At 42.2% G+C, this 19,289-nt stretch overlaps 1 protein-coding gene across 1 annotated transcript in view; it reads left to right on the top strand.

The window, feature by feature from the left end:
* Positions 1-19,289, top strand: part of STK4 (serine/threonine kinase 4) — an 85,558-nt gene that overhangs the window by 1,981 nt on the left and 64,288 nt on the right. Inside the window, exons 2-7 of the mRNA XM_045832922.1 lie at positions 3,247-3,327; positions 9,154-9,282; positions 11,859-11,973; positions 14,527-14,691; positions 17,190-17,357; positions 18,919-19,056. Coding sequence (XP_045688878.1) covers positions 3,247-3,327; positions 9,154-9,282; positions 11,859-11,973; positions 14,527-14,691; positions 17,190-17,357; positions 18,919-19,056 — 796 coding nt within the window. The remainder of the gene's footprint in view (positions 1-3,246; positions 3,328-9,153; positions 9,283-11,858; positions 11,974-14,526; positions 14,692-17,189; positions 17,358-18,918; positions 19,057-19,289) is intronic.

The raw sequence follows: 19,289 nt of genomic DNA, 5'->3' as shown, positions 1-19,289 counted from the left end.
CATAGTGATCCAGTTATAAATGTACACTGGTTATATAGCTTTCTGAAACGTGTTCATTTTTTTCCCGAGGCTTAGCTTTAATTGAAAAGAGGATTAGGCATCTGAGTTTCGTTTCTACCTTTGCTTTGTGTTGCGTAATCCTGGGAAAAAGAGTACATTTTTCCGTTTTTTTTTTTTTGACACTATTCCTTTGACTTTTGGATTTTAAAAATGCATTCAACATGCAGGAGAAGAGCGTCGCAGGGCCGAATTTTCGAACGACTCGTGCTTTCTTGCTCTCATAACTAGGGGACTGCCTAGTTAGCAGCAGATTAATTTATTATCATTTGTACTGGTTGTTAGGACTGCAATTTGGTTTTGCAGACTGAGTGAGTTAGATAATGGAAATGTATTTTCTCACGGTTCTGGAGGCTGGAAGTCTGAGAAAAAGGTGCCCGTGGGATGGTTTCTTTTGACGCCTCTCCCCTTGGTTTGTAGATGGCCGTCTCCTTTTTATGTCTTCCTACCATCTTCCCTTTGTACCTGTCTGTGTCCTCATGTCCTCCCTTAAGGTCACCAGTCATGTTGTATTCGGGCCCACCCCATATGACCTAATTTTACTGTAATTAACTCTGTAAAGGCCCTGCCTCCAAATAGGCACACGCAGAGTTACTTCAGCATATGAATTGAGGAGGTGGAAACACATTGCTTTTATTTTCATTAAAAAGGACTTCATCGGTTTGCCTTCTGTTCTGTGTTGTAACCCACCCGCATCAAATGCTGTGTGGAGGGCGGGCTGCAGATGCAGACATGAAATGAAGCTCACGAGAGCCCTAAGGTGGGAGAAGGAAGTTTGAGACTTAGCCAGACCTGTGAGTAACTACTTCACAACCACCCTTATTTGTGTTGGGAAAGGTACTGTATCTTTTCAGGGATCTGGATGGTGTGTGTCTCCAGCAAGGGACAGCAGTCCCAATATGTGAAATGCTCCTTGTGTTCACGCATTTGACATTTGCGTGTGACTCAGTGGGTGATGATAGATTAATGTTGATGGTCACGTAGGAGGTGGATTTTTTTTAGTGGTTTGCCGTTAGGTAATCGTGTGGCGGAAGGGGCAGAATGCATTTCTGGGATGCGAGCCATCCACGTGGCCACCTGACTTAGGAGAAGAGTATCTGTCGGTATCTGGTCCACAGAGGATGCGCTGGCCAGGCCTGTTCATTTGTGAGCGAGCGCTGAGACTGCCTAGGACCTGGGGAAGTCCTGGCTGGGAGAGCTGAATCACCAGAGCCGGCTGGTGGGTTCCAGCGCTGCTTTCACAAAGAGTCATGGTATAAAATATCACCACGTCACTTATCAAAACATTTCCCATAGAAATCCTGTTTGGTGATAATAACCCCCTGATACGCCTTAGGGTGAAATTCTGTTTTATTTTGAAAACCCACAAAGATGGCTGATAAAGGTTTATGATTCCCCTCATTATAGTCCTTAAGCCATTTAACAAATATGTGTGGACCACCTCCGGGTTATCAGGCACCAGTGATACAGAGATCTCTTACGACCAAGCTAAAACAAACTAAAAAGCACTTAGCTTGTGTGTAAAAAGTATCTGAGCAGCCCCATAAAGTTTGCTGTGCGCATATTATCAGGGGCCCACAGCTGTCTCTCTCCCGGGCAGTGGTGGTTTCCTCCGTTGTGCCGCCACGGTCGCCGGGTACTCGAAATCGTGAGTTTTGCTTTTTGCAAACCACAGACTCAGTACTTCAAAAGAGCACATCTGATCTTCCTTTTCATAAGCTGTTTATAAAACTTTTAATTAAACTTGAGGAATCAGGTATTGTCTGTTGTTCACGCAGTTATAAATGCAGCGCTTCCAAAAACCCCCTGATTTATGAGATGCCGTTCTAACCTCGGAGTTCATCGAAATTTGACTTCTGAAGTCTGAGGGGGAGTTTCACTTCAGCCCTTTCTGTTGGGCAGCTGGGAGTTTTTGGTGATGTCACTGGCATTTAATTTTTAGGACCTATTGAGTTTTCAAAGGTCAGCGCGGTCATTTGTTACGTTAATTTTTCAAGTTCCGGCAATTACTGACTTGGAGCAAAACTGCATTTCTCGAGTACATAGTCTTGGGTATTTAGAAAGTTCTAGAAGGTTGTCCCTTTGCGATCAGTGTTTGTTGACACTGTTTAGAGTTTTGTTGTTGTTGTCTTCTGGTTTTATTGTTTTCTCTAGGAAGTTACACATTTGTGTGTGTGTTTTAAATTTCAGGGTTTTTTTTTTCCTTGTCAAAATTGGTATTGTTCAGCTAGTTTAAACCTTTTTCTGTACAAAGAAATCACCAGTGTGACTACTCCGTATTTCACCATTTCCTGAGCTCTCTTTTCTTTGTTGTCTTTTGTAGGTTCAGGAAGTCACTGTGTAGAAGACACACACACACACACATATTCCTTTGCAAACTCCTTCAGTAAGCCCACTCATAATTTTCGGAGGTCTCAGGGTTTTAAAAATATTGTTAATTTATAACCTCCCGTGTTTATTACCATTGTCTAGTGTGGTCAGAAAAATCTGAATTACCTGGAAGTTGTAGCAACCACATGTATTTGATTTGGGGGGGCGAGGCAGAGGTGCATGGCTACTCAGGAGAGAGTCGTCGTGATAGGAATCAAAACCCTCCGCTGCCTGGCTATCTTTCACTTTTGGTCACGTCCAAGCGTGTATTTTCCATTTCCCACTCCTGTGATACCTGTAGAATCTCTGTTTCAAAAAAATTATCAACAACTGGCTAAGGGAGACCCAGGGTCTTCTTTTCTGAAGAGCGAGTTAGACCATTTTAATTCACGGAGTCTTAAGATTTAAATGACTTCTGACGGTTACGTCTAATGCTTGAATCCACTCCACTAGCATTTCAGTCACGTGACAATTTATTTTCTGTTTAAAGTCTAGTGATGAGGACCTAGGGACTCCTTAAGGCCGGCTAAGCCACTTTGGAACCACCTTCATTGTTAAAAAACTCGAACACTCGTTGGACTGGAGTTAGCCTTGCAGTAGCTCTCCACCATCTGGTCCTAATTTTGCTCACCAGAGGGACCGTGGTATACCGCCCTCCACCCTCCCTTAAAATTCTCTCAGTTAACCTTTGTTGTTGTGCACTAGGGAAGACTCCATAGAGACAGTCCTAAGACGCTACTTTTAAAATAAACACTGTATTTCGTGTTCTAGTTGCTAGCATGTAAAATGTATTTTGTGTTTCTATTTCTTCATTCACAGGCAGCTGAAGAAGTTGGATGAAGATAGTCTAACTAAACAGCCAGAAGAAGTGTTTGACGTCTTAGAGAAACTTGGAGAAGGGTGAGTGTACAGAAATAGGGGCGGGCCAGGAGGCCGCCGTCATTTTCTTCCCCCAACACCAGACCCCTCCTGTGGCGAGCTCTCGCAAAGCCAAGGGGAAGAAAAGGGAGTGAAGCGCCCTGGCCCTGCCCTGGGTGGGGTGGGAGGTGACTTTACAGCGTGGAATGCTCTTCCCTCTTCTCCCCAGTCGCTGCTGTAGGGCGGGTTCAGTGATTCCTGGTCTTTTCAACACCAAGGACGTCTTTTTCTTTTTTTCACTCTTGTAGAATCCATGATTAGCATGATTTTTATCTGTTTAACGGATGGCACTAATTAGTTGATACTTCATTAAAAATTTTTATTAGACATTTTCATTTGTAGCTCATAGCTTCTGATTGATATGCAATCGTTTATCCCCTTAAGAAATGTAATTCAGCATTTTAGCTAGTGCAACCTTGTGAAATATAATAAATAAATCAAGGACTACCACTAGTTTTATAGTTTCCTAAGAGATCCAAAACCCCAGGTTGGGAACTGGCGGACTTCTTGAAACACAGCTTTGTGAATGAGTTTGTAATATACCAGAGAAGCGATACTTAGTAATAGCTAGTGGCCATTATTGACTTTCATGCTACATAAAGCTTATGTCATAATTTTTGTACATTTTCATTCTTGTGTGTTTATTTATTCTCCTCTAGTTACCGGGACATTTAAAATACTAAGGATACCCTTCTTAAGTGTTCATTGTTGTTAATTTTTGAGTAGGTAGTTCATATTCAAAATTTGGACAGCATAAAAGTTCGTACAGTGGAAAAGTCTGCCCCTTCTGTCTCAGCCATCCAGATGCAACCAGTATAACAGTGTTTTATGAATCCTTCAGAAATAGTTTGTATATATGAGCAAATAAGTGTGTGTGTGTGTGTGTGTGTTTTCAGTCTTTAGGGAGGACTGGTTCAAGGGAAGACCTGAAATACTAACTTTAAAAAATGTCTATTTACTGTATGTTCAGATTTCAAATGTCTGTTGTCTAATTACTGTGCGCTTGTTAAAACCAGATCTTATATGTGTCATTAAATTATCTGGGGGGGTTAGTGTCATTTATGCCTAATATAGATCAGTAATAATGTTAAGCCCCCTCCTGGCTGATATGGAGTAGGTTTTTTTCATGGATTATCTCCATGTGTGGGAAAAAATTAGTCATCACCTTTTTGTGAGTTGAAAACATAGTCTCTGGAGTCGCACGAGAAATCCAGCCGAGGAGGGAAGTGAAAGAGGACACCATCTGCGCTGCGCGAAGACAAGTGCAAGATGACTCTGAAGGCTGCAGCTGTCTCGGCAGCGTGTGAAGGTACGGGGTGGCGACAGTCCTCTCCACCTCATCTCCTGCCCGCCACATAGAGCTTTCGCTCGGCGTCCCTGCTCTCTTCCTCGGAGAAGTGAGTCAGAGGCCCTGCACCTAACAATGCTCACGGGTTCGAACAAGATAAGGATAAGACAAGGCATAACCGACCATGTAACTGACTTGTTCTCTCGCTTTTTAATAAAAGTGCGTGGCAGTAGTAAGGGTGTAGACCCTGACGTTAGGCAGACCCGTGTTAAGACCCTTGCTCGCTCTGCTGTGTATTAGTCATAATACATGAGTGAGCCTGAGCACACTGCTTAGTATTTTGAAGCCTCACAAGCCTCAGCCATAGAACGGGGACATGACTATCTCCCTCATAGGGCTATGTCAGGTACTAGTTACTTAGTGCAGTGCTTGTCACATAGTAAGTGCTCAGTAAGTGGCGACTATGACTTTATCTTTAACTGTATCGACTGCAGCATTTTTCAGGCCTTCTCATGTCCAACGAAGTTAAATCTCCAGTCGTTAAGCATGTTTAGGTGTTGAAGGGAGCTCTGTTTGGCTTGATTGGGTTTGGGGAATGTCAAAAGAAAACTACAAACAGAACATACCAGGAATATATTGTAAGGAAAGACTAAGCTAATTATGATTTTTTAAAATTTTGTTTTAGATCTATGGATATCCTCATCTATGGAAACTTCCCTATGAAAATATTACCAGGGAGAAAACAAATGATGCTTCAAGTCTGTCTTCCCATGGTGTGTTTTTAAAGGACAGCGCGAATACTTGGATTTTTGTCGTCATGGCTGAAGGGACCTCAGCAAGCCTCTTTTAACTAGCAAAACCCTGAAGGAAGATTTGACCACACTTTCTCGGTGCAAACTGCCACGCCCTCCTGAAACTGTTCCGGAAAATGAATGGATCAGGAACTCTCACTGGCTCCTCCGTCTGTGTGGGAGGAGCTACGGCTAAAGGATGGTGTTGGGTGTTGGGTCGGAGGCTGCAGTCCGCCTGCTCTTTAAGGAAGCTGTGTGGGTCCCTGGGACAGCAGGGCCAAAGCTCCAGACCAGAATGCCTGGGCCGCACGTGGGGAGTGTTTTGAATTAGAGCCTCGTGCCTTTTGCCTTCTATTTCATATAACAGTCTACACACTGGCTCCTTTAGGTTTTTATCACAGGATGATAACATCGTGCCTGTGGTTGCATGGCCAATGCGTGGAAATGTGAAGATTTGTATCTGGTTAATTTGCCCTCAAATATTTCTGGTTTTCTACGTTGATCCTTGCCTTGTAGGGCTTATGGGAAACACCTACTTCCTGACTTTCTTTGCCAGTTAAAATTCATTGAGCCACTTAGTTTTTGTTACAGAGAATCAGGTCTTAAAAAGAGACTTGCCTGTCAGTGAGCATGATTGCTAAAGCCTTCTAAACCCTCTTTGGCTTCCCGTAAGTGCAGTGTGTAGAGTTCTGAATTTTAATTGCTCCAGTGAGCTATCAGAGTTTTCTTTGCTACCGAGACAGTGTAGGGAAGCATGGGGTTGTTCTGGGCAGTGTTGCTGAGTGAGTGTATGCCGAGACCTCTCCTTTCCATTTTGAATATATAAGAATGAGTGAAAATTATTTTTTAAATATTAGGACACATAGCCAGGTGTGTACCAGTGATGGAAAAGATATCTGTAATAGTAAGAGGGGGGTTAAAGCATGCCTGTCCTCATCAGGAGATGGCAGGTGGGCTTCCTACATGAAGTTGTGGGCTGGGGCAAGGCTCTGCATCTGTGAGCTGAAGCTTAAATAAATGCGTCCGATCGCCACTGGATAGTACAATACCATTTGCCGGTGGCCTGGGGAACAAGGAGAGATACTGGTCTGACAATAGGAACTGGACCTGACTGCATTCAGGTGTGATCTCTTGAGGGGGCACGGCCCCCGAACTCCTGAAACAAGATCTGGTTTGAGTTGGACAGCCTGGACGACTGGGCGGAGGGACCTCTGAAACCATCCTGATGCCCTGGAGTCCTCGTGACGGTGAGCACCGTGCAGAGGAAAATCATTCAAGGTAAAAGGAAATGTGTACCAGGAAGAGAATCCACTGTCCTGAGATCCTGACAAAGAAGTGGAAATAGTGGAGCAATCTGGCATGGGATTCAACACGTTTGTTGATGATTTTCAAAAAGATAAAAGGAGGACATGACATTCTTAACAGAACACAAGACCATGAACATGAACAGCCCCATGAATAATTAAAAGTTGGGAATCTTGACAATGAAAACCACAATTATTGAAATTCTAAAGGCCTAGTAAATTGGAGAAACAGCAAACTAGAGAAGCCGAAAAGAGAACTTGTGAACTGAAAGATAGAACTGAGACCGATCACAAAAGATAGCCCAGAGAAATACAGTGTTAGACACCAGGAAGAAGCACGGATTGAGGAGGTCCGGTACAGGTCCCAGGGGAGTTCTAGAAGGACATATTAGAAGAGACAAAGAGGAAGGAAAGAGATGATGCTGAGGATTCTCCAGACTTGAAGAAAGACACGTGCCTTCAGGTTGAAGAAGTGTCCGCAGTGCCAGATAAATCAGCTCCTGGTTAAATTATGGTAAAATCAGAGAATGTTAAGGGTAAAGAGGAAATCTTTAAAGCTGCAGAAAGTGAGCTCACCTATGAGATGTGAGGCTCTGGTGATAGCTGGAAAACCGCAGTGAAAACGCTGAGGCAAAGCTGTTGTCGAAGAAGAATTCTATACCCACCAAAACTCCTTCCAGAATGAAAGTGAAATAAAGGCCTTTTCACACATATGGGAATTAGTGTATCCAGAATAACGTTGGATGAAAGTGACAGAATACCCACCTAACAGTGGCTAACCAAGGAGGACATTTAACAACTAAGTAATAATAAACCTGAGGGTGAAGGATTCCCGAACGGTTCAGTGGCTGGGTAACAGTTTAGCATTTGTGTAATTCTCGTAGTCGCAACATGACCGCATCAGTTTCAGGCCTCATGCCTCTCATCTCAGAAACCAAAATGGGAAAGGAAGTGACAAGTAAAAAGGGGCCTTCTCGTGTGCTTCTCTTTCACCTGGGAAGAAAGTCTTTCCCAGAAACCCGTCAGCAGAATTCCCCTTAAATTTCGTTGGCCAGAGCTGGGTCACTTGCTGATAGAAATAGGATTACTGTGGCTGGCTTGGACCACCGTGCTGTATCCCCTGGGACCAGGGCCCACCGCCCTGACAAATCAGAGGGTTATCTTAGCAAGGAAGTAGGGTCTTCTCCATGTGATCAATGGTTACTTTACTCTTGCAAAAAAAAAAAAAAAAAGGTTTTATATGACATTTAAGGATCATGATACTAGTTTTGCCAATGTATGGGATTTTGAAGGAGTGGGATTATGTGCTCCACATAGATTTTTAAAAACACCTTGAAATTATTTGTAAGTACGATTTTGGCAGCTCAGAGCACTCAGCTATTTGGATATATTAGGTTGCACTGTTGTTCTGATTTTTGCTCACCAAGACAATAGGAAGAAACAGGTGTATTTGGGAACCATGAAAGACAGTGTACTCATTATTTCACTGACAGCCACCAGGATTTCAATGAAGATACAGTCTGGCCAAGATGATGATGGCATGTCATTTGACCACCACAATCGTCTCGTAAAGTAGTTTGTGTTGTCATTTTACAGATGGGAAAATGGAGGCACAATAGGGTTAATACTACGTCTGTAAATGTGGTGGTAGAACTAAAATCCCAGGTCTTTAGATTCTAAATCTGATACTCTCGTAGCCTCCAAATGGAATGGGTACATATGCTTTTTGTTTATTTGGTAATAAACTCTTTACGATAGAGTAGAAGGCAAAAAATATGTATGTGCTCTGTTCACCTGATACTAGCCTTTAAAGAGGCTGAGATATTTAATTTGTTTCCATAGTGTTTTAAATTTCATTGCAAGTAAGAGGAGCAAGGAATGAAAGACTTCTTTCTCGGTATTAGAGTGGATGCAAGTAAACAAAGACATCTACTTTTATGACTCAGGCTAGGTGTGGAGCGAGCATAGACTTGTGTCCAGTCACAACTGGACCCAAATTCTGGACTGACCACTTATTTATCACTTATGTGACCTTGGTCAAGTCATGTGATCTCTGAGCCTTTCCAGATTTACCTGTGAAATAGGGATAATAACCCCCCCTTCATTGTTTTTTGCAAGGATGAGCTGAGATGGTGCACAGTTTCTGGCAGACATCAGGCATGCAATAGTGGCTACTATAATAATTATTTTATACTGATACACTTAGCACAATTTAAATGTCAAGTTTTTAAGATGCCGTTTTGTGGCAGTTCTCTTGATGCCAATGCTTCCTCCCTAAGTGCTTTCGCTATCTCAGTTTTGCAAATGTAACTAAGTATGTATGTATTAGCACTTAGGCATATGAATTAGAGCTGTAAGTTGTCTGTGTTTTACCAGCTTTATCTCTTGGCTTGCTCTGACTTTATAAATGTTCTCTCAATTATAGGTCCTATGGCAGCGTCTACAAAGCTATTCATAAAGAGACCGGTCAGATTGTGGCCATTAAGCAAGTTCCCGTGGAGTCAGACCTGCAGGAGATAATCAAAGAAATCTCCATAATGCAGCAGTGCGACAGGTAAAGGCATGTGGTGTTACTTTGGCGAGAACATGCTTTTGAATTTGCTGTGATTATTTAAATAGAGTTTGATGCCTAGAGTTGCATTTACTTAGATGTTTGGCAGAAGGGAAAGTTTAATGGAATCACTATGCATGTTTTTTTCAGAAAAGTATGAAAAACTTTGTGTTTTAGTAGTTTATCTTTTATAGTTTCTATTCCTGCATAGGTTTTTGTTTTGTTTTGTTTTGTTTTTTCAGTAAGCCCTTTTTAAAACTAGGAAGAAGAGGCAAAGAGGGAGAAGATGATGCTAGTTGTTTTTTTTTTTTTTAATAATCTTTTACTTCCTATTGAGAAAACATTTCTACAGCGGCAACTAAGAAGAGATCATTCAAACGCTTTAAGCTTTAGAAACCTTAGAATATACAGATAGATCTGTAAAAAGAGAGGACTTGTTTTTGTATTATTGTTAGTATTTCTGTGTTACTGTTAATTTTTAAGAACTTATTCAAGCCAAGAGTAGCTAAGTATTTTATTTTTGAGGAACTAAGATTTGTCAAATGCCGTAGCAGGAAGTCAGGCCAACAGGCGACCGCAGAAAAGCACGTGGTTTCTGCTCCGACACTCCGTGACAACAGGGGCGGTCACAGCGACGGAGCAGACTTCCTCAGTGCCGTTGAGACTTGAGAGAAACACGCACTTAGGGCGACGCCGGCTCCGGGGAGTTGAAGGAGAGTGAGACGGGCCTGCACTTGAGGTTGCATTCATTGTTCTGCGGCCTTTTTGGTCAGCAGATGAACTTGGTACCTATTTTCTTTTTTAAACACATAACCCTTCAACATTAGGGCAGGTGGAGATTCTCCGAGGAGCCCTTATGTCTCACAGACTCGTGAATACAGTCGTCTCTCTTCTCCCTCCCTCTTATGTTCTAAACTTTGGTGGTTACTCAATATGAGATTTTTTTAAAAACCTCGTATTTCTTCATTGGCTTGACCAGAGTAAGTGAGCAGTGTTGCTTTTTCTCCTCTGTCAGATGCATTACAGGAGCTTTTTCCAGTTGGCAGATTGGGACTTCACCACTTTTTTTTAATAGTCTATTTTTATTGTGGGTTTTTTTTTTTTTGCCACTTTTGAGCAGCTCTGCAAGAGTTATGTTCCAAACAGGGTACACTGATGTCTGTAATTCGTTAAGAAGAGATATTTTGAAGATCCTACTCTGTGCTAAGTGCTGTAAGAAATATCCAGAAATACAGGGCTGAGTTCTCATCCTTGGGGAGTAGGCTGATTGGACGGGCCAGGCATCTAAATGGACAGGAAAATCCAGCTGAAAATGCAAGGTGGACAGGACGTGTTCCGACAGGAAGTACCTGACAGTATTACCTCGCAGACGCTGCAGTACCACGGGGATTTATGGAAGAGGGAGCGAGGGTGGCGATAATGCACCTTAAGAGATTCATTCATCCGTGTCTTCATTAATAGCCACTTGCGTGGTTTTATTCCTGTTGTCCTTGTCACTGGCGTGTTTCCCAAGGATACAGGGACCTGAAATTCTGAGAGTTAATAAAGCTGAGTGGATTTTAACATCTTTAGTGATTATGTAACATTGTTTAGCCCTGGTAATAAATGTAGCCAGTTAAAGCTGGTGGCTCTTGGATGGCAAATTATTTCCTTTTAATGTGATGTCTGGCTTTGAATTTCCTCATTTGGTATTTCTCTTCAGGCTTGAAACCCCTGATTTTTTCTTTATAATACATTGTAGTGGTTTTTTTTTCCCCCAAAGTACATGTGACTTTTGGAAAAATGCAAATAAAAAGAAAAAAGTAAAATTACTTCTCCCTTTGGAGAAATAATCATTGTTAAATACTTCTTGGTATACATACCCTTCCATATTTCTTTTTGGAGTTCCACTATTGTGTAATCTCCATTTCGTGTGTGTGTATGAATAGGATGTCTTCCGCTATCAGTATTTGGTAACATTTTCCATGGAATCGTGGCTATTTTATTATATGGATAGATCATTACTTTTTAACTAAACTTCCTAATGTTAGACATTCAAATATTTTATTTACTTTTTTATGGAGGGGGAAGTAAGGGAGGAAGGGAGGGAGAGAAACGTCCATAGGTTGCCTCTCACACACCCCAACTGGGGACCTGGCCCACAACCCAGGCATGTGCCCTGACAGGGAATCGAACCAGCAACCGGCCACCTTTTTCAGTTTGCAGGACAACGCTCAATCTATTGAGCCACCCTGGCTGGGGCCCTAATGTTGGACATTTAGATGGCATCTAAATTTTCATTTTTATAAATACTACTATGATAGTGATCATTTCTTTTTGAATATCTATACTTTTTAGGATGAATTGTGCACTTAGAAATGCCAGGTTAAAGCACCCATACATTTTTTCCCACTTTTATTATATAGTGCCCTGCAGAAAAATTATGCTAGTTTACATTCTTATCAGGAGGGTGTGCATTTTAACCATAAATATGACTACGTGATCTTTTGAGCGGAGACATCTTCAGGTATTTAACAGCACCAATTAATGGAGGGGTGTGAAGCCTTTCCCACTAATTTGTATTGTCTCTCTCTCTCTAGCCCACATGTGGTCAAATACTACGGCAGCTATTTTAAGAACACAGACTTGTGGATTGTGATGGAGTACTGTGGGGCCGGTTCTGTGTCCGACATCATTCGATTACGAAATAAGACAGTAAGTTTACCTTCTAGAGCGATGCCACCGCGCCAGTCTCTCATGCCACCCACCCTCTTCCCGCGGCCTGTGCCGGTGCGTGCTCTCCTGCCGTCAGCTTTCCCCTTTCCGTGGGCCCCCCCCACCCCACGTGTGCTCCTTGATGTCTCTTAAAAGTGGCAGTTTTGACAGCCCAGTCCTGTGATATTTACATGCTTCCCTTCTTTTTGTATTAGGAAAAAAATGACTATCCAGTCTTGGTTAAACAGGAAATTTAAATGTTTAAATTTGGATTGAGCTTTCTTCTCCCACTCCCAGTGTTCACAGATTCACTTTCTCTATAGCCTGTCAATCAGAGAGCCCTTTCTGTGAAAGACTGTTTGCTGTACAGGGATTGCATGGCCGTCCCTAGCCACGTACAGTTACTGAGGACTTGAAATGTGGCTTGTGTGAACTGAGATATGCCGTAAGTGTAAAACACCAGACTTTGAAGAATTATTCCAAAAAAAAAGAGTGTAAAAAAATATTAAATAATTTCATATTGAACTTATTTTGAAATGATAATACTTTGGATAAATATGATTAAGTAAAATGTATTATCAAAATTAATTTTGCTTGTTATTTTTTTTCTTTTTCAAGTGTGGGTACTACAAAATTAAGAGCTGTTACTTGGGGCTCACATAGGTTTCTTTGGGCCCAGCTGTTTATAATAAAGAGCCGGGAAGCAGTGGCGAGCTTTGTCCCCTCTGGTCACAGAAGGGACCCCAAACTCTTGTTCGGTGCCCTGCCGCTAGTGTCTGCTGGGACTTCAGTGAAAGCTCTGTAACCTTTGGCACAGATTACTTAATTTGGGCTTCAGCTTCATCATCTATAAAATGGTGATGGTAATTATATACATGTACCTCATTTGATTATTATAAGGATTAAAGGAGAAACATTAAAGGAGAAAAGTATTACAGAAATACTGCCTAGTGTAGATTAAAGGCTTCATCATTGTTAGCTATTTTTAAGCATAGTACCCGGTTCATAATACATGCTTCTTAAAAATTTGTTGATTGGTTGATGGTGTAGTAGTTCTTAAACCGTGTGCATTCTCACATGCCTTGTATCCTTTCATTTGCATGGCACTCTTGAAGACAGGAGATACTTTTATTCTGTAGTTTGAGAAACTGAGACCAAGAGAAGTTGGATAACTGGGTTAAGTCACACGGCTGGAAAGTAGAGCCCGGAGCGAAAGCTGGGCCTTTCTGCTTCCAAATCACATGTATTTGGCGCCACAGTGCCCTCCCTCCCGAACGTGAGTTGTCAGTCATGAGGGCAGCTGAGCGAGAGCCTGTGGATGGAGCGTGTTTAGGGCTGGGACTGGTCGGGTATTCCGTGTCTGTCTCCAGCGTTCTTTTATGTGTTCCTCATCATTCAGCAGGTATTTTTTCAGGACCCTGCTTCGTGTCAGCTGGCTTTCTTGGTGCTAGGGATTCAGTAGTAAGCAGATGAAGGGCATTTGTAAATGTGGCGTATGTTTCCAATAGGGAAGACATCACATAAATGGGTATGCACATAATGTGTAATAGGTCAGGTGGTGGTGATGCTGCTTTGACCAATTAGATAGGCTAAAGGAATAGAGAGAATGACGTAGGAGTGGAGGGAGCCAGGGAGGGCCGCTGATTTTCTGACGAGGTGACATTTGGACAGAAACAGTGAGGTAAGGGAGCAAGTCACACAGAGATCTGGGTGACGAGCACCATAGGGAGAAAGAACAGCAGGTGAAAAGGCGCAGACGAAGTGTGCTTGGAGTGTTCGAGGAACACCGAGGAAGCCTGCAGAGCTGAGATGGAACGAGCAAGGCGGGAAGTGGTAGAGGGTGCGGGTGGCTGGGGGCCAGGCCGTGGGAGACCTTGGAGAAGACCGGGCTGCCTTTTAACTTGGGGTGGCCTAGGAAGCCTTAGGGGTTTTGAGCAGATCTGGCTTACATTCTGAAAGGTTTGTTATGGCTTCTGTGAGGAAAGTACATTGTAGAAGGTCAAGGGCAGAAGCAACGAGACCAGTTAGGAAATTGTTAGACTAGTTCAGGCAGGACATGATAGTAGCTTGGACCAGGGTGATTGCAGAGGATATATTTAGATATATTTTGAAGACACAGAAAAACCAAGGATGACCTCAAGATTTTTGGCTGGAGCAACTGGAACAATGAAATTGCCTTTTTTTTTACTGAAAGAGAGGAGACAGGGAAGAATAGAGCAGGGTGTGTGGTAAGAAGAGGGTAGGGTGGTGGCAGAAATAAAGAATTTGAGTTGGATGTACTGTGCTTTTGATAACTTGTTAGGTATTCATTGGAGACGTTGCGTAGGCAGATACCTGAGTGTCGTGTTTGGGGAGAGATCTGGGCCAGGGACGTAACTTCGGGAGTGGTCTGTGGAGTGATGCTATTACAAGTTGTCAGATGCCATTTACAGGTTGAATGAGATCTTGTGTTTATATTCTGGGAAGGGAGTTTGGGTCGATTTCTTTTTTCCTCTTTCAAATATGCTGATGTGCACTGACAGAATTTTGATTTCTCATTTTTTTTTTTTTCAGTTAACAGAAGATGAAATAGCTACGATATTACAATCAACGCTTAAGGGACTGGAATACCTTCATTTTATGAGAAAAATACACCGAGATATCAAGGCTGGAAATATTTTGCTAAATACAGAAGGACATGCAAAACTTGCAGATTTTGGGGTAGCTGGGCAACTAACGGTAAGTATGAGTGTTACCTTGTACTGGTAGCTTTCAGCGGTGTCCTGAGAAGGAATTTGTTTTATTTATTTGTTTTTAAAATATAACATTTGATGTAATTTTATTAGTGGGAAAAAAAAGAAAAATCATAGAAGATAACCAATAGCTTACCAAAGAGCTAGTAGGTTATTTTAGATTCTTTCCTAGGGTTCAGGTCCCCTAGTTTAAGTTTGGTTAACTTTGATAAAAAAAATAAACTCTAAAAGAAGAAATGACAGAGTAGAAGTTTAAATTATATTGGGTCCCATGGTTATATTTCTAAAAGGAAGAAAAATTAAATCCAAACTGCTTTCCTTGAATAAGACATAGTGTCTTCTCATTGAACATGCGGGCAGCAGTTGGCAGTCACTGAAAACACTGTCCTTGTGTGGTGCCAGGATGCAGCCTCTTGGTGCGCCTTCTGCCTCACCGGTGCGTAGCAACAAAAAGTTTTCAAAACAGGAAGTCTACCATTAATTATCTGATTTTGTACAATATGTAAGTGTATATGGAATACATGTAGAAAAAATAAAAACAGTCTGGAGAGGTGTATACTAACAGTTGCAACAAAGTTATAGCTTCAACAGTTTTCTGGGGTGGTAGATTATATAGATACGTTTTGTCTGTTTGCTTTTTTAAAGCTGGTATTATTTTTGAAATTTGAAGTCTGCCTGGAACATGTTAGTCTGTTTCTGGACTTAGTATTTTACGTTGACCTAGTTGGTTTAGTATCTACTCATCACTTTTAATTTTCAAAGAATTTCTAGTTATCCAAATGCCTGTTTCTAGTTATAATGCTTGAAAACAACTTTGACTACCACCGTTAGAAAATACCCCTGCAGATTTCGAGTTTCAGAGCAAAGGAAATGACTAAGCAGTAAGATAGTTCCTGTGTTAATTTTTTTACATAGGACTGCCACAGTGAGATCGATTTAACAGTATCACCTGTCCTTCGCTCCTGACTCACAGAACCTACCGTGAGCCACGGGCGCTTCCGAAGGAAGATGGGTGAAGATGACAGGAAGTTCTTTTGCATATTTAGTTGTTTAAAATCCTTCTTTTCCTAAAATACAGGAATTCTAGGAAGGCTGTCTTTCATTAGGGCTTGCCACTCTGGGGAAGCATGCAGGTAGTCAATTGCCCATGTGTACTTTATCTGTTTATTCCTCTTGACTCCCTAAACTAGGACTTTGTGTGTGTGTGCGCATATTACATAAAAATATATGTATGTACTATGTAAAATATATTTTAAATTATATGTGTACATATGTGTGCATTTACATATATGCATATATAATTTTCTTTTTTTAAATTTCCCATTTGCACATGTAATACATGCTCATGTAAACCATAGAGTGTTACAGAAGGATATGGGATGGAAAGAAGTCTTTAGTGATTGTAACTTCTGCCTATAATTGTTAATAGTTCGATGTATTTTTTTTAAGATTTTATTTTTTATTTTTAGACAGAGGGGAAGGGAAGTAGAGAGGGAGAGAAACATCCATTTGTAGTTGCCTCTTGTACGCCCCCTGCTGGGGACCTGGCCCACAACCAGGTATGTGTCCTGACAGGGGAACTGGTGACCCTTTGGGTCACAGGCCAGCACTCAGTCCACACCAGCCAGGGCAGTAGTTTGGTGTACGTTATTTGAGCTTTTTGTTTTTTTGCTATCCATATAACAACAATATTTATTATTATTGGTTGTTGCTCCATTACTTTTCTTTTATAAAAACAGGTTATATTATATATAATTTCACGGCCTAATTTTTTTGCTTCACAATATACCTTGTATGATTCTTCCATGCCAGAAAAATGTATTTATCTCTTTTTTTTTTAAATGTGGCATTTCATTGTATGGGTATTTATTGTTTTTAACTTTAGATGGTCCTTTGGGTTATTTCCTTTTTCTTCCCTCTCCCCACCTGTTACAACTATGTCTGCAAAACTTGCGTGTGCGGAGTGGGGCCAGAGCGGCTGTGCAGTTGTTCAGAGAAAAGATTATCTGATAGTGAACAAAAATACAGGAATAAACTCTGGGCTTCACGTACTCCCAACTGTAAACACCCTTTGCCCCCTCTGTGTATCTTGGGGTGCCTACACGGAAGATACAGGTCTAGAAATAAATTTGGATCAAAGGATATGGACATTTAAATTTAATAAATTGTGCCAAATCGCCCACTAAAAGTTGTACTGGTTTATACTTGAATAACAGTATAATACTGGTATATTGGCAACACTAGTTATTAGTAATCTTTTTAATTTCTGTCCATCTTATTTTAGTGTTTGATTGATTATTATTTTTTATGTGAGACTCTTTTATGTCTCTAGGTCATTTGAATTTCTTTTGGGACTTACTTGGTCATTCCTGGAGTATGGTTTTTATATGTATTTCAAGTAGAAGACATGTCTTATTGTTGGAAAAGCCTCTTTTTCTTAACAGTTTCAATGCTTAGTGTTCATCTCTCTCCTTCCTGTTTCAGGACACCATGGCCAAGCGGAACACGGTCATAGGGACACCGTTCTGGATGGCCCCCGAAGTGATTCAGGAGATCGGGTACAACTGCGTGGCAGACATCTGGTCGCTGGGGATCACTGCCATAGAAATGGCTGAAGGCAAGCCCCCCTACGCCGACATCCACCCGATGAGGGTAAGGACACGGACGGGAAACGTGGGCTGGTTAGTTACTGTCATCGCCGGAAAGTTAGTTACATGACATACTTGGTTAGGTGCCAAGTGATAAATGAATTAATTGTATATCATGGCTAAGTGTCAGTCTGGACTCCAGCTGAGACACTTCTGCCAGCTGTAGCCTCTAATTAATTCAGGTAAGAGTTACTCCTCTTCGTTCTGGAAGCTGTGTACCACCAGCCCTAGGCAGGCTGTGGGCCACAGAATGCTTGGTGTGACCTGTACAGCGTCTGATTTTTCAGTTTGCGTGCTCACGTTTTAACATAACAGTATCCACTGGAGCCGAGCAGCGGTCCCCTCCTTTACATGGGGCAAGGGCTTCCCTCCTGTTCAGTCTCCGCAGTTCCGTTTGCCGAGTATCGGTTGTCACTTACTGCGGTGTTTTCTCTAATGTTTGACTTACAGTGGTATTCAGAGGACAGCAGACTGCTCTTTTGAACTCATGTCGCTAACACCCAGGCTGGTTCATGTGTTGTCCTTTTCCTGCCTGGCCCTCACAGGGGTTCAAATATTCAAGGACTGGTTGGTAGCTCCCCAGACCCTCTTCAGCTGAAGGTTCTGTACTCTCGCACCTCTGTCTGCTTCTGGAGTGTTAGGGGCCTGTAGGTACACTCTCCACTGAAGCGCCATAAGGGGTTTCCAGGCCTTGCCCACCCCCAGGACCCCTCACCATTGACCCCTCACCGTCGACCCTTCCTCAGGGGCTTTATGGTTTTCCTACCTCCCAACCCAGCTCCTTCCCTTTGCTGGTTAATTACTTGTCGTATTGAAAGGCTTAACAGTTTATTTAAAAAGTATCCATGGACCTAAAGGTAAGCTCCTCTCTTTGTGGCGGGCGGTGGGGGGGGGGGGCAGAAGTGGGGAAGGTGGGATGATTTACTGGTTATATTTTTAGATTGAAAAACAGTAATTTAAGCTGAATATAGCTTAATTGCAAATAGCTTTTTTAAAAAAAATTGTGGCTCTTTTATTGAAAACTCAATATGTAATAGTTTTCTTTTATGTTTTTAACTAATTGCAGTGTAGTAGGCCATTTTTATTTTCTCAAGTATGTTGAATTGGTTTGCTTGGAAGTTAATGAATCGCTTGTAACTTCGGGGACTTCTGGGTTCACGGTCTCCTTGGAGTCACTGCTTACATCCAGGGGTGGCGGGAGCCTCTGGGGGGAGGGAAAAGTGACAACTCTGGGGCTGAGGTTTTATCTTCAGGATATGGTGCTCTTAGGTCTTGTCTATTCACTTTGAAAGGCAGTGTCCTGTGGTTAAGAAAAATCAAAAGCTTGGTGGGTTTTGTGAGGTTTGGGGGACAGGAACACGTATGTGGGAGAAGGCGAGGGAAGGGAGGGGAGGGAGAGTCGTACGTCTTACTGTGAAGACTTAGACTTTTGTTGGAATTTGGGTGGGCTCTTCAGCGGATAAGAGAAAAATTATATTATCGAACTTCAAATGTATTTCTAGTTCCATTTTTATTGGAGCATCACTTTTATTTTACCAAACCTTTTTTTTGTTTGTTTTCACCAGGCGATCTTCATGATTCCCACCAACCCTCCCCCCACATTCCGGAAGCCGGAGCTGTGGTCAGATGGCTTCATGGACTTCGTGAAGCAGTGTCTCGTGAAGAGCCCCGAGCAGAGAGCCACGGCCACGCAGCTCCTGCAGGTGAGAGTCCGCTAACCCACCTGCTGCACACGGTAAAGAAGCGCGAACCTTACCGCCTCTCGGGAGCCTTGGATCTAAGTAGGGAAGACTTAGAAAAGAGTGTTAAGTCACTGAAGGAGACAATGTGACCAGAAAATAGAGGGCTCTCTGGGTTAGCGGTGGGGGCTGACAGTTTGTGAGTGCCTGCTGGGTGCTGGGTGCTGGGTGCTTTTCACGTGTTGAGTCATTAAATG

The sequence above is a fragment of the Phyllostomus hastatus genome, unplaced genomic scaffold (genome assembly GCF_019186645.2).
Source record: "Phyllostomus hastatus isolate PE091 unplaced genomic scaffold, TTU_PhHast_1.1 phas_contig_17, whole genome shotgun sequence".
NCBI classification, from domain to species: domain Eukaryota; kingdom Metazoa; phylum Chordata; class Mammalia; order Chiroptera; family Phyllostomidae; genus Phyllostomus; species Phyllostomus hastatus.
The sequence above is the reverse complement of the archived record's forward strand: the minus strand, read 5'-3'. Positions and strand labels throughout refer to the sequence as shown.